Source organism: Papilio polytes, unplaced genomic scaffold, assembly GCF_000836215.1.
Source record: "Papilio polytes unplaced genomic scaffold, Ppol_1.0 DF823980.1, whole genome shotgun sequence".
Taxonomy (NCBI): Eukaryota; Metazoa; Arthropoda; class Insecta; order Lepidoptera; family Papilionidae; genus Papilio; species Papilio polytes.
Window position 1 is genome coordinate 1,544,907 of NW_013525224.1, and position 24,789 is coordinate 1,569,695.

The following is a 24,789-nucleotide window of genomic DNA, read 5'->3' on the forward strand; positions in this document are numbered from 1 at the left end:
CATCATCCATCACCATTTACCATCAATCAAATATCAAAATCAAATCAAATCCACTTCTCCACGAAAAAGTGAACTTATGTGCTAAGTGCTAGTTATAGGAAGTTTTCTTTATACTATTTTACGAAATAAAAGGTAAGGAATATTTAATAAAACTTTATTTTTCATATTGTTATCTTGCAAATCGGCCAACTTATGTCACAATGTTTCTTTTTAATTCCTCTCTGTTTTAAAATAAGATCAGCGTAGTTTTATTTTTTGTTATTTTTTTAAGTTATATAACAACTGGGTAATTGTAATTATTCAGAATTAATTAATTTAATTTCTATGATTAAAATTGTGTTTCGTAACATTATTCTTACAAACCTATTTATTTAAAATGTACTGCGTGCTTTTTTATATAAAAATAATTAACGATTGATTTTTATTAGTTTTAAAATAGTTTTCGGTTCGTGTTTCTAATTAATTAAAATACCATTAAATATTACTACCATTAAACATTAAATATTACTGACTAAGAACTATTTTTTAATAATGTTAGATAAAAACAATAAATAAAAATTACGAATACTCAATCCAATATAATTCAAATAATGAAATTAGTCTTACATGCTACTAAGTAATTGAATTTCATTTTATTCATATACTAAAAAAAGTTATTTAATTTTTGACTTCACAATGTAAGTTAAATGTAAATTTAATTATCTACAGTTAGTAGTCATTAGTATTTTTATCATCAAAAATATTCACACATAAGTTCTAATGATTCATTTATTGAACTAATTTGTACCAACCGTGTATGAGTGTGCATGATTAAATAGACTGAGAGTAGATCAAGGCGCTCATGTTTGCATGATATACTAAGTAGTAAGGCATTTTATCATGTATTATTTAACAATCTCAAGGTCAAAAGGTCAAAGTCCAGTTACAAGAATCCTGAAATATATTTAAATTATTGGAATATTGTCGAACTAATATTTATAATTTACAAAAAAAATATGTAAACAACAATTAGGGAGTGGCATAACATTTATGATGGAATGGACTTTATATGATTTGTTATCTCTCATAGTATTTTATCTTAGATATAAACATCCTGGTAAATATTTTTTAATGATAACTTAAAAAAAAAAGTTTATTGAAAATGCACTGGCAATAAAGTCTTGCAAAGTTATAAAGAAACAAAAAAAAATGCTTCATATAATCTGTGGTTTAAACTGGTTTTGTGGATGTTTTTAACATCAGGAATTTGTAATTTATTATTTAATGAAGCTGAAAAATGAACCATACCACATTACGGTCTTTAAGAAAACGAATCACTGATATTACCAATGGTAACCCGCAATTGCCATTGAACTCTCTGATAAGCTTAGAGGTCGCTATGACCCGTTTACACGTCTATTAGATACATAAATAGTATCGCTTTAACCGTCGCGCTGTGTGGACGTGTTTGCTCTGTTAATATTTAAAGGTAAATTTTATTGATATATAAATATATAAACAAATTACTTAACACTTAATTTATCAGTGATTTTTTGTAGAAGAATTTTCTTATTAGATTTTTTCTACACGTATTACCATACTTAGGTATAATTTGGACATTATCTTTATGTGTACATAACAATAAATTAAAAGGTAAATTAGTTTTTATTCCTTTTGGATTAAATTAAACAAGTTCTTATACGTTTTGATACCGGTATGTCTCGTGACCTGCGTATAAAGGGCTCATTTCTTAATATGGGATGTATAATGTACACATGTAGAGTGACAACAGTATCGTTGCCCACTAAATCGTTAAGAAACCCTTAGTGTAGATTCATAAAGATTAGTGATCATTAACCGAGTCTTAGCGCGTTAATTCGTGTTGTCATTAAACGGAAAACTATTACGCAGTCACGAAAAGCAATAAGCGAGGAACGCATTTTGATAATTTTACATGCTTTATGCTTGTCTAAAGATAGTTAATAATAGCGTCATTTGTGTCTAGACAATAGTACGTAATTCAGTCACAATAAGTCACTTCTAACCGCAATGAATTGATTTAATATTCGTAGCGTAAGTGGTAGTAATAGGAGCTCAGATCAAATATCGATGGCTCCTACGTAGACTATCGTAAGTCATAATTTTGTGATTTACATTTTTAAAATTAACTTTATAAATACTAATTTTTGTGTGAATATGAATATAACGTAGAAATAACTGTAGATTTTGGTCATCTATCGTATGTTCTTGTTTGTAATGTGTAATTATTCGTAATATCCAAATATCTGTCTTGCATTTGCCTTAAAAATATACGACAATTATCATAGAAGCCAAAGATTTGAATGACATCAGAATTTTTTATATAGTGACTTCGACGATCGTATTCCAAAAGCCGAAATACCGAAATTAGTAACCGCTGTCCACCCCTTAATTATAACAAGCGCGATATTACAACTAATTGGCGTATACAGTAATTTCTTATTAATCCAGTACTTGAATTAAGCGTTATTAATTAGACGTACAGTTAATTGAAAAATTCCTCAGCGGAACGAAGCGAAAAATATTTTTACGAGCGTAAAATAACGGGAAGGTAATATTTAACCATTGCACGAATTGTAAAACAGTTTTTATTACAATATATTGCACATCTTAATAAATCCAAATATTCTTGATTACATTTTAATACAAATTCATATTACTAATCTTTAGAGCTAAAACAGATTATGAAGGACCGTCGATGGCTCAGTGGTTTAAACACTCGACTTGTAATATACAGGTCTTAGGTTCGAATCCCGCCACGTACCAATGTGATTTTCGAATTTTCATATGTACACCGACGTTTTTACGGTAAATGAAAACATCGTGATGCAACCTGCACATATCGGCGAAGAAATTCAAAGATATAGGTGAAGTCAACCAACCCGCTCTTGGTCAGCGTGGTTGTCTATGGCCCGGACACCCTAACTTAGAGTAGACTCCAAACCCCTCAGTGGGGACATATAGTGAAGTGGAGATCAAGATTATGAAAATTGACACAAGTGCCTTAAGTTATACTTCATACTAATATTCTAATTCGAAAATTTGAATGGATGTTTTATTACTACGTAACTACAAAACGAATAAACAGGCACGTAAGAATGTAAAATATAGTCTGCAAGAACACGTACGCCTATTAAGTTTTTTTTTTTTTAACTCGATGGGGTCGCAGTCACTGGCAGTAAATAAATAAACTGCGTAAAATATTGAGTTTTTAAAAATAAATTTCGTAAAACAGTACCAAAACGACATAATTGACTAGATTCAGGGATTTCCCAGCTCGTACCGGTTCATGGCAGTGCAAACTTTGCGTGTGCAGTAATTATTTAAATGTCACTTATTTAGTTTGGTTCACACAAACCGCAACATACATTAACAATTTCAATATGTGTTATGTTTTAAATGTGGGAAATTCCTAAGGAGAATGTTAAACGCATTTGACAAGATATCGTGATTCATTTCTTTTGAAGAATGCTTTGTTATTGTTGAGTGTTGAAAAGTGCGTATAGTATTATGTAGCACGAGCTGTTGCCCGCGACTTCGTCCGCGTGGTATTAGAAAACATACGAACTATGTAAATAACAAATAGCTACGTATCCCTCGGGAACCGGACTTTTCTCGGCGATGGACCTTATCCCATGTATACTCCAGACTTTGTTTTATATCTGTGCCAAATTTCAATAAGATATATGGAACCGTTGCAGAATGATCGATTAAACATTAAAATACTAAATTAATGAATCCCTAGGGAACCGTTACTATTCCCGGGATAAAAAGTAGCCTATGTGTTTTTCCAGAATATGCTCTAAACCTGTGCCAAATTTTATGGATATCCGTTCAGCCGTTTGAGCTACAAACGCTAACAAACATCCATCCATCCATTCATCTAAACTTTCGCATTTATAATATTAGTAAGAAAGATTAGTAAGATTTGCAGTTCGTTGCCTACCTTTATGCAGTGGAGGGGAGATATAAAAATTCTCCCCTACCTTTGTGTCTCCTCCATCAAATAAACTTATCCTTCCCATCCTTTCAGAGATAAAATTAAGGTGTTTATTAAAGAAATTGAATTAAATATGTTTTATTTAGTCTAGCGAGGTCAAAAATTTGTTTATCGTTTATTATAGAAAACAAAATGAAGGTTTAGGTATGTAATATTTCCTGTTTTGTATGTTTTGTATATTAGGCTTACTCAATCGCTTGTTTCTGTTTACCTTGATAACAGAGAGTTACCTTGACCGATAATGTATACGATTATAAGAATTAACATTTGACGATAAAAAAATTAAGTGCATTGTTTTAAAAAAAAAATTGGTATGTATGGTTAACTTTTTATTAAATTAATATTAACTGGCAGTTGCCCGCGACTTCGTCCATGTAAAATCAAAAAATAGTAATATATATAGCCTTTATTACTCCCTGATAACGTAGCTTTTTAATGGTGATTGAAATTTGAAATTGGCCCAGTAGTTTTTGAGTTATTTCAATACATACAAAAATACGAATAATTAAACCTGGTCTTTGGGGAGCTTCATTGCCTCACTTTGTAATGTACGCAGCGAAATTAGTTAGTTATATGGTAAGGTTTTTATAATCCTGGTAACATATTTTAAACATAGCGTTATCTCAGTTTTATTCATAGAAAAGGATGACAATATGATTTTGTATTTATTTTGACATTGTACACCTACGATTATATAATCTACGTTCAGTTCTAATATATCAATTAAAACTTGTTCTTAAGATAAATATTCAATCAGTGAGGTCAACAGTCTGTCGATGCTGGCATCTGAGTAAAACTGGTAAACGGTCAATGACCGGCATTGGCACCAAACTAACTGTCAACCGGAGTGTCATGGCCGATCACTTTCATAGTTTCTGCGATAAATACTAGATTTACCTCGAAAACAAGTTGCTACAATTTCTTATAACAATACATTTATAGTATCTCCCCCTTGCTTAATTATACAGCGGTTCCCCGCGACCTTGTTCCAACATAATTTAAAAACAAAACTTCTATGATATGTGTATTTCCAGGTTATGTTCTACATCTGTACCAAACATCATGTCAGTTAAGACGTTTGCAGTTATGTAGTAAGAAACGTCCATCCAAACATTTACATTTTTTTATATTATTGGTTATCTATGTGTTGTGATGCAATCTGTGTTCAAAAAGACCTTTCGTCAATCGAAGTAAGGCTTCATTTAGTTAGAAGCCATTTTGAAATCAATTGAAACCGTACACAAAATCGATTAGAGTTATATCGCGTAAACTTGGCAGTTAATCAACACCATTTATAAATGTTAATTTTTCTTACTAATGTTATAAATGCGAAAGTTTAGACGGATGGATGTTTGTTAGTAGCATAAACGACTGAACGGACCTCGATGAAATTTGGCATAGACGTAGAGGATAGTGTGGAAGAACATATAGGCTACTCAATTTTGATTATTTTAGTTCCACGCAAACGGAGTCACGGGCGAAAGCTAGTTATTTTGTAAACTGACGTAACTGATGTTGAAATTAAGCCAATTAAATTTCTTGTTTTTTGTTTACAATGAAGTTTGATATGTTTTGTGTTTACGTACGAAGATATTTCAATCGTTAATAATTATTACGACTTCTTAAATAATGTTTTCAATACATAACATTACTTATCGCGTGCTCGTCTTTGAAATTATAAAAACAAAAGCTTGGATGGATGTATGGTTTGTTAATACATAACTTCAGAACTTCACGGATCTAGACGAGTAACAGCGGTAGATTATAATTTGGAATAGACCATAAACTAGCAACTTAGTTTTTTTGTCGATGCCAGCTAGCATATAATATTTGCTATCACGTGATTCTTACCTGATTTGGTTCAGTGACTTTATAGTCTTCCAGCTAATTTTGAAAGCACCAAACCGAGTGATGTAATAATTGTCGTCTCAAAATGTAATAGATTTTAAAAGTTACATTGGAGTCACTTTCTTGACATTTTTAAAAATATAATTTAGACTCTTGCCAAAAAAGATATTTCGTTGCAGTTATGTGTTATGTCTACAACTTTGTTGAAATCGAATAAGGTAAGGTCACCTTCCAAGAATGAAAAGACGAAGTCTATTGATAAATAGTTGAAAGTCTAGCATTCGCTCGCGACTCCGTCCGCGTGGAATTAAAAAACACAAAAGTAGCCTATACATTCTTCCGGATTATGGTTAACATCTATGGGAAAATTTCATCGAGATCCCGTTTAGGCCACAAACTCAAACATCCATCCATCCACCTAAACTTTCGCATTTTTACAGTAAGATGTAGTGTCTAGAGATGTTATTGAATATATCTAATTGAATAAGTAATGCTGTAAGCAAAATTAACGGTAACTCCGTGGGCTTTAATTTCTCGTTTATGATTACCGGTTAGATAAAATGTATTGCGTATTTATTTACAAATGCCTACAATGTCATTCATGTCATATATTAAGTAGTCATGTTCATACTAAAATATTTTTCTTTTTCTTTCCAGGCACAAATCGAGCGAGGCGACACGAAATCGACATACAATATCATCTAGTCATATTTTTTATTCAAAATGAAATAAAACATAGATATTATTTTTAATCTGTGAGAATTAAGCCTGTACTTATTAGTTGTTTAATAGTTTTAACGTAGTTAATAAATAAAGATGCAAATACTAAACGCCAGATATGCCCTAAGGGCGTCAGCGTCTCAGCTGCAAGCATGGTCTTCGCTTCGATACCGAACAGCGACTACTGTAAGTAATGCTTTAATTTTTTTTTTTATAACATAAGGTGGCAAACGAGCAAGCGGCCACCTGAAACCGCCAAAATGGCGAAGCGACCGCTGCCCATAGACATCCGCAATTGCAGATGCGTTGCCTACCCTTATACGACGGAGGAGGAGACGCAGATAAAGAGGATATTTCCCCTTCCTATGCATCTCCTCCACCGTCAAATTCACTTCCTCTTTCCAACCTCTCCTTATAAGAAAAGTGTGGTAAAGAGAAAGGGACTTAAATTAGGCCTCCGGCACCACACTCATCGGACGAAACACGGAATTGCTTCCATTTCACGCCTATCTTCTGTGTGGTCGTGGTATTACACCGGGCGTGCCGGCCCATTCGTGCTAAGATGTTAAAGCGGGCACTACCACTGTTAATTTATTACTCTTTCTCTCTCACACACAAATATTTAGATAAGGACAGATAAAGCAATAAGTTCATAATCATTAAAAAAAAACAAACGTCTTAATACATATTTAATGGCTGTGAAGATTGCCATTATTATGCAATCCACGCTCCAACACAACACCTTGATAACACTTACACGATATAAAATTAACGCATAATATAATACAAGAATTATAAATATTTGCATGGCGTGAACTTAGCTACAAATATTGCATGCAATACAGTCGATGTGAGACAAATGTACACATGTCAAAAACAGGACAGAGACGGAAATATCGCCCCGCATCATTGCTAACTTCACACACGTAAACATTACGGATTAGTGCTATATTTGGGTGTAGATAAATAAAATGTTAATTCATTGTAATTGTTATCGTGGACAATTGATCGTTTTTCATCTCTAGATAACTTCCGATAAATGTTATTTAAGCTTCCAATTTTATGATTTAATAATTCCTTATAGTTACGTATAAAAATATATTAAGTACCGATTAATTAGGCTGATGAAACAAGAGACGCTTGAAGAAACAAAATAGCGTTAATTGATTCTATACTTTTAATTGACATACAAATCTTAATTCCGACATAATTAAAAATTAATTTAGTAACTGTAGATACCTAAATCTACGCGTCTCTCAAGGATACGACTAAGACAAGAAACAGTAAGTAAGTTAAGGTGACATGGTTGTGTTCCACACGGAGATCCCATTTCCCCTCTTTTCTTGCGATGTTGGCGACGACCGTGGGGTTTTAGTCGGTGCGAGTCCGACATATTCCGACTCTAGGTCCCAATGAGTCGGAACATGCTTAGGCATTTCCCCACGTATAAATAAAAAGACAAGAAACAGTAATGACAACAAAAAGTCTATTTCTATTTTATTTACAAGTTTTTGGAAGGTCAATGTTCAACGATCAACTAAATAAAGGCTTAAGATAATCACAAATGATTTAATATCTAGATAATATATCTTTCGTAATTGATTATTTGAATTTCGATGCAAATTATTAGTGCGGGCGCACACCTTTGATTAAACTCGCACAACTGTTATGCGATTATCGATTGTTTCTCAGCTAATTCAATTGTTTTTGCACAAATAAAAATCGAGTAGTATGTGCAACTTCGTATAAATTTACAGAAGTCAAACTACGACTAAACGCACGAATAGGCCGGCACGCCCGGTGTAATACCACGACCACACAGAAGACAGGCGTGAAATGGAAACAATTCCGTGTTTCGTCTGATGAGTGTGGTGCCGGAGGCCTAATTTAAGTCCCTTTCTCTTTACCACCCTTTTCTTATAAGGAGAGGCTGGGAAGAGGAAGTGGATTTGGACAGTGGAGGAGATGCATAGGAAGGGGAAATATACTCTTTATGTGCGTCTCCTCCTCCGTCAGTTAAGGGTAGACAACGCATCTGCAAATGCGGATGTCTATGGGCAGCGGTCGCTTCGCCATTTTGGCGATTTCAGGTGGCCGCTTGCTCGTTTGCCACCTTATGTTATAAAAAAAACAAAAAAAAATAGACAGTTGTGCGATAGTTTAGTCAGAGGTGCGCACTATAAACTATGTCACATACATCACGTGTTAGCGATCTTATTGGATTGTTACAAGCTTCCGTTCACACGCAGTAGAACACCGACCTATGTAAGGGGCCAAGTCACATGCTCAATAAAGTTGTCGCATGTTCCAATGGAACTCACGTTTTTAAAACTTTGAATGAATAACAGTCAATTGTTTTATTTATTCAAAACAACGATAGTATCTTGATTATCGTCAGGCTTATTTAAAGTCGTTAAGTTGCTTAGTGTAGATTTAACTGTAGAAAATATATTAGCATTAGACTAGACCCAGAGTATTACATACTAGGTGTTGCCCGCGACTTCGTCTACGCAATATTAAGATAAAAAAAAGTAGCCTATAATATAATTATGCCCGTCTATGTCGGCTACCATTCTGTAAAAGTCCAGTCGTAATCGGCTCAGCCGTTTCGGAGATTACCCGGAACAAACGCGGTTCGCGGACAGACAGACGGACAAAAATTTTTAAATGCGATATTCGTTATCAACAACACAAATACATCATTTTCCGAAATGTGGAATTTTTCTTTTGATATTACAGACACTCCAATTTTATTACATGTATAGATTATAGACTAGGTCTTGTAACTTGCAACAAGCTCTATTAAATTGGTGACTGTAACTCGATCATGATTCATTAAAGAGTTGTTCGAGTTACGTTTATGATACGAGTTATAAATAGAAAAGCGATCCAGTATGCACCAATTCAGCTCGTTAGAGCTTCCAATGTCAGTGTTAAACGATCCCGGTTACGCGACTTGTTTGCGAGGGATCAATTGTTTGTCCGTCTATCTATTAAGGTATTACAACGGGAAGTTCTATGTAACTGGAGTATCCTTATTTTTGCGGTTGATTTCTAACCAATTATCCTTAAATAATCTTTGGATTTAAATACACATGGTAATAGAACATACTTTATGGTCAGTGTGAAATACATACTCTTTGGTTGAAAGTGTGAATACAGCCAAAGAGGTTGCATACTGGCCACCAAGATATTGCAAGGTTTAAGTATTAAAGAAAAGATGAGAAAAAAAGAGAAGGAAAGGACGCTTACGTGAAAGATGTGATCGTGATATAGTCTTGCAATTATTGTAAATATGTAAATAAGTTTTGAATAAAGACGTTTTAGTTAGAAGAAAAAGTTTTGTTATGTATTTTTGTTGCCGCGCTATCGGTAACAAGTTAAACACTTTATATTGTTAGTGTCTTTTAACCACTAGTTAGGAAGGACTTATCCAATAAAAACTGGCATTAGTACGGTAGCAAATATAGAATTCAGTCTCGTTGTGAAATAACCAGACAATTAGTAACGGTATTTGTGTACACTATCAGGCAACCTATCAACATGTATGCACTAAAGATAACTTATCTCGACACGGGAGTACGTTAAATTATTGAGATAAGACACAAATCCCATTAGTACGGTTATCTAGTAAAGTTTACGCTAAATGGAACCAGAGTAGACATATAGCTTTTAGATTATTAATACAATAGCTGTTCCCGTGCGACTACATGAAATAATGAAAATTTTATTTTGTTGTTTACATTTGTCAAATTATCAATTACAAATGTCAAAATGACATGACACGATGACAACCTTGCTTCCTTGATGTTGGTAGCAACTTATGGTCTCTTTCCCACATCACGGCTTTTATCCAAAATATTTACCCCCTAAGTTTAATGGTGTTAAATTATATAGCCTAAAGCGTGACGTATGTGAGTGTAGGGCTTTTTAATAAAAAAAGAATTATTCAATAATGTACTGTAATTGCTGACATCTTAGGCAACAAAGAAGTGTGTGTTAACGCTTTATTATATTAATAGTATAGATAACAATCAGGTATCGAGATTAGAAACAAAAATCCAAAATTCGAGACTATTCCAAACTCTAAACTTTTAGAAGCCACTAGAATTATCAGTCGTCGTCATGAAACAGTCGATCTATTAAGAATAAACTGCTTTAAAATCTGTTGCGTTGTTTTAAAGATCTAAGTATACTTAAGGACAGATAGACAGCGGGAAGATTTTGTTTCTTTTTATGGTTAGACTAGGTTTCGAGCACATCCCAACTGATGTTAAGTGAGATGTGGTCGAAAGATGGTATGCGCGATCTAAACTATCAGATTATTGGTGTTTTAATATATTTTATTACAAAACAACTCATGCCCGTGACGTAGAGTTTTTTGTTTCGCACGGTTCGAGAATACTTTACCAGCCTTATAACGCACATTATGATTACGCTGTCATTACGTTGCATTTCCAAACAGTTATAACATAGGGTCCTTCAAGAAGCCAGCATATCTCAAATGCGGGCAATATGCAGTTCCTCTGGTATGGATTTAGCGTCGATTATCATCTAGGTAAGGGCGAATATTTATGCATCAAAGTGTCAATTTCTTAAAGAATGATGCGGTCTTAGACGTGCTATTGAATAATTTCGATTGCGATTATTACGTCAATTCTATGGTGCTCCTAGTTTTTCCGTAGTGTTTTTATGATTATCGACGTGATCTGATCTAGGTGTTTCCACTGTTCTTTTACCCCTTTTATAACAAAATGCTTTGTTTCAGGATAAAACAGTAGAATACAAGCCTATAAGAAGTGTGCTAGTTGCTAACCGTGGTGAGATTGCTATCCGTGTGTTCCGAGCATGTACGGAGTTGGGTATCCGTTCTGTCGCTATATACAGCGAGCAGGATCGACTTCAGATGCACAGGTGAGGCATAGGGATAATAATCTTCACGTCAATGACGTGAGAGTAACGTAACCCAGTTAGATAGGGGCCAGTCCCACCAAATTGTAAATTGTCTGATAACAATCCAACGTGTAAAATATGTGATGGAAATATAGGATTTTGTCCCCTTATCTGACAATGACGTAATTTTTAATCTATCGATCGATTGATTTTTAAACCAATGTGGACCAGAGAATCCAAAGATTATTAAAGTTCTTGAAAAAAATACTTAAACAGAATAATAAGATAATATCGCGTTAAAATCGATCGCGTTTAAATTTGGAATTGATGTGGTTGTAGTCTGGAAGAAGACATAGTTGATTTTTAATTCCACGGAGACAGAGTCGCGTGACAAAGCTAGTTTATCATATTCGTAAACTGGTTTATAACAACAAAGTTTTATTTGTAAGGTTAATTGACACATACGTCCTTCAGAGGACGTAATACGATCTTGTTCTCGTTTTTGTTTATTTTTTGTTTATCTTGAAATGTTCAACTTTAAAATTGTTAATTCTGTTGCCGTTTTGAATATAATTACATTGTATGTTTTTAGATAAAGAATTTGTTTAAGTTAAGCTGCTATAAATTTTCAATGCTCAATAAATAAATTGTATTTATTACTGGGCTTACTGATATTTTCCATTAATGCGCTATTGCAGTATTGAAGTGACATTAGTAAAGTACTAGCTATTCGCGTGCGGATTCATCCGCGTGGAATTATAAAAACTTTATTTTATTGTTTACATTTATCAAATTATCAAAAGCAAATGTCAAAATGACATGACATGACATGACAAACCTTGGCAATCTTGTTTCCTTAATGTTGGCAGCATCTTATGGTCTCTTTCCCACATTAGAGATTTTATCCAAAATATTTACCCACTAAGTTTATTGGCATGAAAATATATAGCGTAAAGAGTGACGTAAGTGTAGGGCTTTTTATTAAAAAAAAAGTATTATTCAAAAATATGCTGTAATTGCTGACATTTTAGGCAACATAGAAGTGTGTGTTAACGCTTTATTATATTAGTATAGATGAGTAAATTGGAGTTTATTTCTTTTTCCGAACTTTGTAGGGTAACAATTATTATTTTAATGAACGCACACACCTTAGACTAAATTATCGCACAAGTGTTTAGTCTCGCTTTCATTACTATCAGCTTATATGAAGGTGCACACTACTCGATTTTTAGTTGTGCAACTAAACAGTTGAATTGCGAAACAATCGACAATCGCACAACTGTTGTACGATTGTCGATTGTTTAGTTTAGTCAAAGGTGCGCGCGCTCTAAATGAGCAAGGGATACATCCTCGCTCATCTCCCCAAAGTAAAATATTCGGCATCGAACTTTCCGAATACTATACATTAGTTACATAATAAAACATATCTCAAAGAGATTGTAATTATCTTTTCGATTACAGACAAAAAGCCGACGAGTCATACTTAGTCGGCAAAGGACTCCCTCCAGTCGAGGCATATTTAAATATTCCGGAGATAATCCGAGTGGCAAAGGAAAATGACGTCGACGCGGTACATCCAGGATATGGTTTACTTTCAGAAAGGTAAGAAAAAGTTTATCTTACAGTGGTGGAGCCCTCTTTAACATCTTTGCTATGGACTGACACGCCCGGTGCAATACCACGACCACACAGAAGACAGGCGTGAAGTGGGAGAAATTCCGAGTACAGTCTGATAAGTGTGTTGCCGAACGCCTAGTTTTAGTCCCTTCTACTATTTTCTTATGAGGATAGGATAGGAAGGGAATGTGGATTTGTTGTTGGAGACGAGTAGGAAGGGAATCATCCTGTTTATGTGCGTCCTCCGTCAATTAAGGGTAGGCAACGCATCTGCGATTGCGCGGATGTCTAAGCAGCGGTCGTTTCGCCATTTTAATGGATCTAGGAGGCCGCTTGCGCAATAACCACCTTATAATATAAAAAAAAACATTATAATGTAATCAAAAGCACTATAACTATACAAAATGTATCTGTAATTTCAGGTCGGATTTCGCTCACGCCATCATCGACGCGGGTCTACGATTCATCGGACCTTCCCCGAAGGTTGTACAGCAAATGGGTGACAAAGTCGCCGCAAGAAAAGCTGCGATCGAAGCTAGTATGTTATTTAAATTAATATTAAATTTAGCCTATATCACTTAGGGATAATGTGCCTTTCTAATGGTGAAAGAATTTTTGTAATCTGTTCAATAATTTTTGTGTTTATTCGTAACAAAGTTTTCATTTTTTTATAGAGGTCCCAATCGTCCCCGGTACTGACGGTCCTGTTACAACAAAGGAAGAAGCGGTAGAATTTTGTAAACAACACGGTCTTCCTGTTATATTTAAGGTTAGTTTTTGCGTCTAGTATTATTATATTTTTTGTTTTATTTATATTTGTTAACGTGAATAGTGTTATAGTAAAATGTTAGACTACATCATTCAAATAAACAACTTTTAAAATAGGAATAGTTAAATGACTATTTTTAACCAACTCCAAAAAGTAGGAGGTTTTTTTCGATTTTTTTTTTATTTACATCGATTTACGTTATTACCTTTAACTGCGTAATAGCCTCCATTTAGTCGCTTTTTTCTATTATATTAAAATTTTCTTTAGAAGTATCAAAAGTCTGTTAAAAATAGGACAAATCACTTTCTCGGATTATGTAAGAGCCTGTCCCACCAAATTGTAAATTGTCTGATAACAATCCAAGGTGTAAAATGTGATGGAAATATCGGATTTTGTTACCTCATCTGATAGTGACGTCATTTTTAAGCTATCTGAGCCTTATCAGCCAGTGGTGGGACAAGTACGTCTGAAAAATGATCGTTATGTAATAGAAATAATGTACAGTAGAACCTCGATAAGTTGAAGTCCAAGGGAAACACAAAATTTAAGTTATAGAGGTTTTAAGTTATCAAGGGTCTATGTTGTGGAGGTTTTGAGCTCTGATGGGAAGGGAACATATTATTTTTTGAAGTTATAGAGGTTTTTAAGTTATCGAGGTGCTATATATATTTGCGTGTCAGGCCGCGTATGGCGGCGGGGGGCGCGGTATGCGGGTAGTTCGGGAAATGAGCGAAGTCGGCTCCGCATTCGAGCGCGCGTCGTCTGAGGCGCTGGGCGCCTTCGGAAACGGATCTATGTTCATCGAAAGATTTATCGAAAGGCCTAGACATATTGAAGTACAATTACTAGGTGAGATATTTAAAACTTAAATTAATTTTCTATGTAAAACTATCTAAAAAAACAAAATAAAGATGACTATGCGTTCTAGAGTATCCTTCCTAATGCTTTCTAATACGCCAAATTTTATCAAAATCCGTTCAGCAATTTAGGCTACAAACTGTAACAAACATCCATCCAAACTATGCCCAACAGTTGACAGATAAAGGCTTGTGATGTTGATGATATCACAAAGAAGATATGTAATACTGTTTTAATTAAGAAGGGTGTGAATTTAGCTGGATAGATATATTTTCATTTAGTATAAACTAGCTTTCGCTCGCGACTCCGTCCGCGCGGTACGAAAAAAAAAACAAATGCAAGTAGCCTATGGGTTCTTCGAGACTATCCTCTACATCTATGGCAAGTTTTATCAAAATCTGTTCAGCAGTTTAGGCTTCAAACTCTAACAAACATCCATCCATCCATCTAAACTTTCACATTTATAATATTAGTATGATTAGTATGATATATTTTTATTATAACTTTCTATACAATTTTTAAATACAGGTGACAAAGCTGGTAATGTAGTCCATCTATATGAAAGAGACTGCTCAGTACAAAGACGTCATCAGAAAGTTGTTGAAATTGCACCCGCACCTAGACTCGACCCTGAGGTAAGTTTTTAAATTACAAGCTAAATTATTAAAATGAATAATTGATAAAAATAACGTTAAAAGCAACACAGTACGTTAAAAAAATATATTTCTATATTATATTTTTTAAAGAATTTACATAGCTTCAATATGAAACAATTTAAAATTCATAACCAGTGCTTGATTTTAAAGTAATCGTTAGAAATATACGTTTGAATTATCTTAAAATGACTCAAAATCATTCTTATAATAATATTTGATTTGATTATATTTATTCAGGTTCGTCAGAAAATGGTGGACTGTGCGGTACATTTGGCGAGACATGTCGGCTATGAGAACGCGGGAACTGTCGAATTTTTACTCGACGATAAAGGGAATTTCTACTTTATAGAAGTCAACGCTAGGTATGTGTATTTCGTCATACATTTATCAATATAACAGGTGCAACATTAATTAAAATAATTTTCATTAAACATTAAATTGATTAAATTCTTCAATTTCATGAAAAAATTTACTCGTTAAAACCTTTACTGTTTCATTTTAATGACAAGTTTAAATGCAAACCTTTTTTTCTCAATATGTTTGTTCTCGAAATATTTTGCACTTTAGTTCCAATTTTAATCGGCTTTCCATTCCTAACCTTACAAAGAAATGATGGGTATGGTAAGTAAATTGGATAGAGGACATAACTTTCTGAGCGTCTCATCTTCCATGTATTAAAGGCAATGCATCTGCAATTGTATTTTTAAGAGCAGTGGTGGCTTCGCTATTTCGGCGAATCCTCGTTGCTCGTTGGCACAATATATGAAAAAAATCGATTAAAATCAGAAATAATCCATCTGTGAATTATTACTTAAACAGGTTACAAGTAGAACACACGATTACAGAAGAGGTGACAGGTATAGATTTAGTGCAGTCTCAGATCCGAGTTGCGGAGGGTCTGACGTTACCTGAGCTAGGACTAACTCAGGACAAGATCAAGACCCAAGGGTACGCGATACAATGCCGGGTCACCACTGAGGACCCCGCTAATAACTTCCAACCTAGCACAGGCAGGATTGAAGTTTTCAGGTATTTTAACTCTGTTATGTTAACAACATTTTATTTATTTATAAATTGTAAACATATCTGTGTTATTTAGAATGTAGAACCATGGAAACAATATTGCCGTGATAACGCTAATTGTAAACGCCTTTGTTGTCCTTTGTCCATCAGAATATCGGCATTTGCAAATTTTAGTACAAATGTAGACAATAAATAAAAGAAATTATAATTTAATGCGGATGAAACCGCACAGGAATAGCTAGTCATACATACTAATGTCTTAGCTACGTTATATTTCCATTAATTACTGATTTACTGACTATAATGAGATTAATAATTATTAAAACTTTCTATATTATATTTTAACAGATCCGGAGAAGGTATGGGTATTCGGCTGGACTCGGCTTCGACATACGCAGGCGCTATTATATCACCTTACTACGATTCGTTACTTGTTAAGGTAAATTATTAGATTTTTGATGATTTACTAATAATTTTTATACCATTCTAATACAACTCAATTTGTTCTAGAAACTATTTACTACAATTCATACGGCACATGATCGTATCTGTACACTTGATCATTAGGCTTTTGGCTTTTATCTAGAATCTAAATTGATTTCATTTCCCAGGTAATCTCTCACGCACAAGATTTATCAGCATCGGCTGCTAAAATGAACCGAGCGCTCCGCGAGTTCCGTATCCGAGGTGTTAAAACCAACATCCCCTTCCTGCTCAACGTGTTGGAGAATCAGAAATTCTTAAATGGTAACATTAATATCAATTCTAATAGTTAAACAGTCAGTTAAACTAATATTATGTCGAAGCAAATACTTTATAATCTCGTTTTCTTTGGTACTAGTAGTTTCTATAAGCGTACAATGGGATTTTTTTAATTACTATATTATTATAGAGAGTACTGCAAGTTTATTAAGCATGTGTGGCTCTTTATTTTTAAAGATTAACATTAATTAAACTTATTAAAGATCCGTTTATACGATCTACTATTTAGTAATTGCAAAGTTACCAGTTAATATTCCAATTTTATGATTTAAATACATTCAAAATCTACCTTTTCAGGTGCGGTGGACACTTACTTTATCGACGAGCATCCTCAGCTTTTCATGTTCAAGGTGTCGCAGAACAGAGCGCAGAAGATCCTCAACTACCTTGGCTACGTGCTGGTCAACGGGCCCGCTACCCCTCTCGCTACTAATATCCCTCCTTCTGACGTCAAGCCGTATATACCTCCTATACCACTCGGTAAGTACACTAGGGTAACAATGGTAACTATTTTAATGAATGGCACTATTTTAATGAAGGTAACTCTTTTAATGGATACTATTTTAATGAAGGTACCATTTTAATGATGATAAAATTTAATGATTATAAATTAGTTGAGTATTTTGTCATCTAAACATTAAATTAGAATTAGTTCTAAATTCATTAAATCACAAACATGATGTACTTGTGGTCATGTTTTGGGTTCGAAAAATCGAAAAGATAATGATTGTAAAATGTAGTAATTGGAATGAAAATCTTGTTTATTTTATCGTGACTAAAAAAACTAAAGATCACATACATTTCATCAAAAGATATATTTCTTTCAGTCCGCTCTGGTTATGGTATGTTCCAAAATATGTTTGTTGTTTACCTTAACAAATACTTCTATGTTAATTTGGGTATTTTCTTTTTAATATGCTGGTATTAACATAAGGTTTTTGTTCTTAGCGGTTATGGTTTTGTTTCAGTAATACTTTAAAACGTCATGTTTCATTAAAGCAGTAACGAAAATAATATTCTGCTAGAAATTATCATGTAATTCTTAAAACAAGACTCAATTATTTCATTTTTAAAATCTAATATCTATTGTCACAATCTAAAATTCAAGTAAAATTACATAGAACATTATTTAAAAGTTCCAACATTACCTTCTTTTTTTGTTTCCTTCTCGAAAGTCTTAATATAGTAAGCCAAAACGATATACCAAAATTAACCTTATCTAGTATCAATTTCAAACAAGACTGTTTAGACAAAAGCTTTGTTATGTAAATTTTCGTAAAATGTGATTTACTGCTTCTTTAACTTATTAATTTAAAACTCCTTTTATTTCGGATTATTTATGTTTTGCAATTGGTTTTTAATCTGTGCACGCCATAGACATTACGGCACATTTTCATTTTTTATTTTACTAATAATGTTTTTCAGACCTTTCCCCTGAGGCCATAAAAAGACAGGAATTGACTGGGGAGAACACAGGTGAGGAAAGACAGTAACAATAATATCATTATTAAAAATCATTTATTACATATCATTGTCATTTCTTATTTTACTTTTTAATCTTTACTAATATAATGTTGAAGGGAACTCTAACGATTAACATAATTTATTTTTATGGCTTTTAAATCAAGAAAAACAATTTAAATTATGTTTCTAGAAATAAAATATAAATTTAGGTTGTGAGAAAAAAATAATGGTTTACATAAAACAAACATCTAAATAAAAAGTAGGTTTCTTTCGCGTTTCTTTTATAAAATTTCAATATTTCCCTATCAATCTTTAAAAAACAACAATATGTATTAGTTGACTAAGGCCTAGTCACCCTCCCCTTAGAGGCTCCGAGACAGAGTGGGGACGTACATTGAGCTAGTGATGATTAGTATATTTATAGTACATGTATTTGTGAACAAAATTTGTATTTCCACTTTAATTCCCACGTAACATGGACAATTTGTCTCAATCCCCAGCTGTTGAACCTCCAAAAGGCTTCAAGCAGATACTGAACGAAGGTGGTCCTGAGGCCTTCGCTCGTGCAGTCAGAGAACATAAGGGTCTGCTCCTCATGGATACCACCTTCAGGGACGCTCACCAGTCTCTGCTAGCCACACGAGTTAGAACACACGATCTGCTCGCTGTATCGCCATACGTCGCACACAACTTCAGTAATCTATATGCTCTCGAGAACTGGGGAGGAGCTACCTTTGATGTCGCCTTAAGGTACATTTTCTCATATAACTACACTATGATTAATTTAATCATAAATTGAAACGTTAACGAGTAAAATAATCAGATTTTAATGACAAAAACAACTTTTAGAACGGTGAGTTCCCATTATTTACATGGAAATATAAAACAGTTACCAAAACAGCAAGAGTTATATCAGGTGTAAAAAAAATCACAATTAATGAAGATTTAAAGGTTTTACTAGTTTTAGTTTTAGTTTTTTAGTTTTTTAGTTTCTTCTTTTCTTATCTAACAGTAATTCTGTCAATTGTTAAACTCCTTATATGTGTAATAATTGTAACATGAAATAAATCAATTATTATTATTAAATAATATGTTAATAATGTCTATAAATATTAATATTTCTATATAAATTGTTTGTTTTCAGGTTCCTGCACGAGTGTCCATGGGAGCGGTTAGAGGATATGCGGCGGTTGATCCCCAACGTTCCCTTCCAGATGCTTCTACGAGGAGCTAACGCAGTCGGATATACCAACTATCCAGATAATGCTGTCTACAAATTCTGCGATATGGCTGTTAGTATTTAATTATAACGTTAAACAATGTTTTTAATTTTAATGAAAAAGTCTTTCTTTTTAATGGATAAGTTTACATTTTTAATGGATACGATAACATTTTCATGAAAAAAGGTTTTCATTTTAATGACATAATGTCTACATTGTATGCGATAAAAACAACGTTTTATAATAACATTAAATCATCCCCCCCCTCTCTATTTTACTTAAGGAAACAAATTTTTTATCTTATTTACATTAAAGAAAACTACATTATAATGAAAACATTAAAATTTTTATTATCATGTGATTGTTGATTCTACGGTTTTCAATTATTTTCAGGTGAAATCCGGTATGGATATCTTCCGAGTGTTTGATTCCCTCAACTATTTGCCTAATTTGATCCTCGGTATGGACGCTGCGGGCAAAGCCGGGGGCGTGGTCGAAGCTGCGATATCGTATACTGGAGATGTATCAGACCCTACTAAGAAAAAATACGACCTGAAATATTATTTGAATTTAGCTGACGAGTTAGTAAAAGCGGGAACACATGTGTTGGCGATCAAAGATATGGCTGGTCTGTTGAAACCACGTGCTGCTGAGTGAGTATATTTCAATCTATACTAATATTATAATGAGACTTTATGTAACGGGAGTCCAAAACAACTGGATCATTTTCAAATATTCTATCACTATTGGAAAGCTACTAAGTGATATTTTTCTAATTCCGAGCGAACGATTGTGACAAAACCTTGTTTTTTATTCTATTATAATTGAATGATCAAGGTTTTCTAGTTCTTTTGACGCCAAAAAACGTGGAAATAATCTGTAACTATTATTATACTTTTTTATTATTTTAACACATGACTTTTGCCTAAAATTTCAACCATATGGAATTAAAAAACAATTAAGTAGCTCGTGTTCTTCCAGACAATGTTCAGTTTCAAACATTCTTGTATACTAACAAACTTTCGCATTTACAAAAGTGTGGTTATTGCATGAAACTAATGTACCCAATATTTAAAATTTCTACAAGTCTTGAGTTCGAATCCCGCCATGTAATATGATTTTCGAATTTCGTATGTACATAATTTACCCGTAGTTGGAGAAGGAAAACATTGTGGTACTGCATATATATGCGAAGAAATTCAAAGATATCGCACTTGGCCAGTGTTGACTATGGCCTAGCCACCCTAACTTAGAGTAGGCTCCGAGCCCCTCAATGGGGACGTATAGTGATCTGGTAAAGATAATTTAACCTAGAGTTTAAAAAATCCTGTATTCCAGGTTACTAATAAAAGCCATCCGCGACAAGCACCCGTCGGTGCCGATCCACGTGCACACACACGACACGTCGGGCGCGGGCGTGGCGGCCATGCTGGCGTGCGCGCGCGCCGGCGCCGACGCGGTGGACGTGGCGGTGGACGCCATGTCCGGCCTCACCAGCCAGCCCAGCATGGGCGCGCTCGTCGCCTCGCTGCAGGGAGACGCACTCGACACTGGTCATTATACTTATCTAAACATGTAATAAAATTGGAGTGTCTGTTTGTAATATTATAAGAAAAAATCCAGATTTCGGGAAGATGATCTATCTGCGTTGCTGATAACGAAAATCGCATTTAAAAAAAATTGTCTGTCTATTCGCAAGCCGCGTTTATTTCGGGTAATCTCCGAAACGGCTAGGTTCATGTCAACCGGACTTTCACAGAAGGGTAAGCTGACATAGACGGGTAAATTTAGGCTACTTTTTTATCTTTTTACTAGCTGTTGCTTGCAAACTTTGTTACCGCGGAATTCTAACTAACTACAAGCTACCTTTAAGTCAAAGTTTCATCAAAATCGGACCACCCGTTATGGAGTTAGTGGTCTAGTCGTAATTTTGTCAGCGCGGAATTAAAAGAACCCTACAATGTGCCCGTCCATACCAGCTACGCTCCAGTGAAAGTATCGTCGAAATCGGCCCAACCGTTTCGGAGATTGCTCGGAACAAACACGGCTTGCGGACAGACAGACATTTTTTTAAATGTGATTTCCTTATCAGCAACACAAATACAATCATCTTCCAGAAATCTGGACTTTTCTTTTAATATTACAAACATTCCAATTAAATAATAAAGAATGTTTGTTAGATTTGTAGTCTAAACAATTTAGAGCATAGTATGGACGAACTCATGCTCCTTCTTTTTTTAATTCTTCACGGACGAAATCGCGGCAAATCTAATAATCTATTTATATATAAATTTCCAGGTATTGGTCTCCAAAAGGTATCCGAGTATTCCGCATACTGGGAACAAGCACGCACTTTGTACGGGCCATTCGAGTGCACGGCGACTATGAAGTCTGGTAACGCGGATGTCTATATTAACGAGATACCTGGCGGACAATACACTAATTTGCAGTTCCAGGCATTCTCACTAGGACTAGGCAGTCAGTTTGAACAAGTTAAAAAGGCATACAGGTAATATTTTAGTAATAATTCCCCTTGTACATAAGTTTCAATTTCATTGTAACCACCTAGAGGTTATATAACTGAACCGATTTTGACAAGTTAGGTGTTAAACGATTGGTCACCTTCTCTAGAGTGTTTTGAGGTATTACATTGGTTAAAAACTCATACATTGGACGTGAGAGTTAAAATTTTAAGAAAACATATTAAAAACTGGATCCGAATCTCAATAACTGCTGTTTACTCTTTCCTTTTCTAAATTCTTTTCATCTATACTCTATACTACATTGTAAAGAGTAAAGATTTGTATTTTTGTATTATTAGACACAAAAATCACTTGACTGATTTAAAAAAATCATTAACTCTACCACTAGTAAAACCTGACCTTAATTTTAAAACCAAAAAAAAAACGGTCGACTACATATAATAGATTATCTGTTGCTCTCGACTTCGCCCGCGTGAAATTTAAAAATAATAAAAAACGGCATATATTACTCGCAGATAAATTACCTTTCTAATGGTGAAAGAATTTTTAAAATTGGTCCTGTAGTTTTTGCGTGACTCAATTACATATAAAAATCCAAAAATACTAATCTGTCCTCTTTATAATATTAGTAAAGATTGATCCTTTACTTCTAAGAATTAAAAAAAAGTATTATCATCATTTTTCTCTTATCAAAGTGTAAATTTTCAGGGAAGCGAATCTGTTACTAGGCGATATAATCAAGGTGACTCCATCATCGAAGGTGGTGGGTGACTTGGCTCAGTTCATGGTGCAGAACAAACTGTCAGCTCAGGACATACAGGAGCGGGCGGAGGAACTCTCCTTCCCTAAATCTGTGGTGGAATACCTGCAGGGAGCCATCGGTATACCTTATGGAGGATTCCCTGAACCATTGAGGTAATACTCCAATAATGCCGGGTTCACACTTGGCCTGTACAGTAAGACAGTGTAACGGTATACATTGTATGGACCACACTGTGCCAAATTGACAGTCCTTTTATTGCTACTGACCAACTGTACTGGTCAAGGGTAAACTGCATTAAAGGCAGTATATTGACTGTAAAATCCTGAATTCACACATTCTTGAATATATAAATAAATGCATGAATAATTACCCAAATCATTTATGTTTTAAAATCACACTTTTCTAGTTATTTCTGATTTATTCATGCACAGATTCTCATATGAAAGTAATAAAAAAATGGTTTTGAAAGTAATAAAAAACAATGATTTTGTTTAAATTACGTTTTAAAGATATAATAATTTAAATAAATCTACTAGGTCTAAAGTACTAAAGGACATGCCGCGGATAGAGGGCCGACCAGGACAGGAACTGCCCCCACTGGACTTCGACAAACTAAAGGCTGAATTACTGGAATCATTCCCTGACGTGAGTCAATTATAGTTATCAGTTCACAATCCAGACATCTAATCCTGCTCTGGATAAAAATGGACAACCATACTAGAATGTGGCTTGTTTGCAATTAATCGCCATACTTGTTACTATTTTTAATAATGCATAGATAAGATAATGTTCAGTATACATTATTCCAAACCAGCACTGGATTACAATTGGAATCTATTAAACCACATTCTTACTTAACTCGAAATAAACCTAATGTTAAAAAATATGCAAATCAATATCAGAATATTATCCTTCAAAAAAATAATTATTGATATCTTCCGTTACCTGTTTCTTCTTGTAGTTAACATTATATAGTTATTTTGATAGTGAAAATTCACAATAACAAGTAGTTTTAAATAATTCCAGGTAACAGACAAGGATGTGATGTCAGCGGCGATGTACCCGCAAGTCGCGAACGATTTCTTCCGCATCAGAGATAAATATGGACCAGTGAAGCATCTGGACACCAAGACGTTCCTTGTTGGACCTACTGTAAGAAAATATCTATATTATAAAGAGGACAGATTTGTTTTTTTGTATATTGTAACTCAAGATCTACTGGACAGAATTCAAAAATTCTTTCACTAATAAAAACCTAGATTATCTCTAAATAACATAGGCTATACTTTTTAAATTTTTTTTTAATTCCACGCGGATGAAGTTGCGAACAGCTAGTTAAGTAATAAATAGCTAAACTCTAACAGGTGTTGTTATACCAAGGTCAAAAGGTCAAGGTCAATCTAAGGTCAAAACTGTGCAAAAAAAACTTTTATTAGAAAGACTAATAATTTTTTTATATCCTTATAGCAAAATACTGAAACGAAAGGGTCGTTTAAACTCTCGGTCGGTCAATCTTTGTAAGGAATTTGCATCGCTTTATTAAAGAAATTGTTACATATTATACGTTTCAATATTCAAACGAGAGTAATGTTTATTTCTGTCTACCCCAAATATATAGGTGGGTGATACAATCGAGGTGAAGATCGAGCGCGGCAAGACGCTGGACATCAAGACGTTGGCGGTGTCGGAGGAGAT

At 34.1% G+C, this 24,789-nt stretch overlaps 1 protein-coding gene across 1 annotated transcript in view; it reads left to right on the plus strand.

Moving 5' to 3' along the window:
* LOC106101457 (pyruvate carboxylase, mitochondrial) overlaps window positions 1-24,789 on the plus strand; it is a 27,666-nt gene continuing 2,877 nt past the window's right edge. The window contains exons 1-23 of the mRNA XM_013280695.1: window positions 1-132; window positions 6,524-6,772; window positions 11,355-11,500; window positions 12,941-13,081; window positions 13,519-13,634; window positions 13,771-13,865; window positions 14,546-14,714; window positions 15,252-15,358; window positions 15,617-15,741; window positions 16,199-16,408; window positions 16,751-16,841; window positions 17,014-17,149; window positions 17,462-17,644; window positions 18,590-18,640; window positions 19,129-19,378; window positions 19,773-19,920; window positions 20,242-20,501; window positions 21,187-21,401; window positions 22,147-22,357; window positions 23,040-23,246; window positions 23,631-23,739; window positions 24,121-24,246; window positions 24,713-24,787. Coding sequence (XP_013136149.1) covers window positions 6,683-6,772; window positions 11,355-11,500; window positions 12,941-13,081; window positions 13,519-13,634; window positions 13,771-13,865; window positions 14,546-14,714; window positions 15,252-15,358; window positions 15,617-15,741; window positions 16,199-16,408; window positions 16,751-16,841; window positions 17,014-17,149; window positions 17,462-17,644; window positions 18,590-18,640; window positions 19,129-19,378; window positions 19,773-19,920; window positions 20,242-20,501; window positions 21,187-21,401; window positions 22,147-22,357; window positions 23,040-23,246; window positions 23,631-23,739; window positions 24,121-24,246; window positions 24,713-24,787 — 3,261 coding nt within the window. The 5' untranslated portion in view covers window positions 1-132; window positions 6,524-6,682. The remainder of the gene's footprint in view (window positions 133-6,523; window positions 6,773-11,354; window positions 11,501-12,940; window positions 13,082-13,518; window positions 13,635-13,770; window positions 13,866-14,545; window positions 14,715-15,251; window positions 15,359-15,616; window positions 15,742-16,198; window positions 16,409-16,750; window positions 16,842-17,013; window positions 17,150-17,461; window positions 17,645-18,589; window positions 18,641-19,128; window positions 19,379-19,772; window positions 19,921-20,241; window positions 20,502-21,186; window positions 21,402-22,146; window positions 22,358-23,039; window positions 23,247-23,630; window positions 23,740-24,120; window positions 24,247-24,712; window positions 24,788-24,789) is intronic.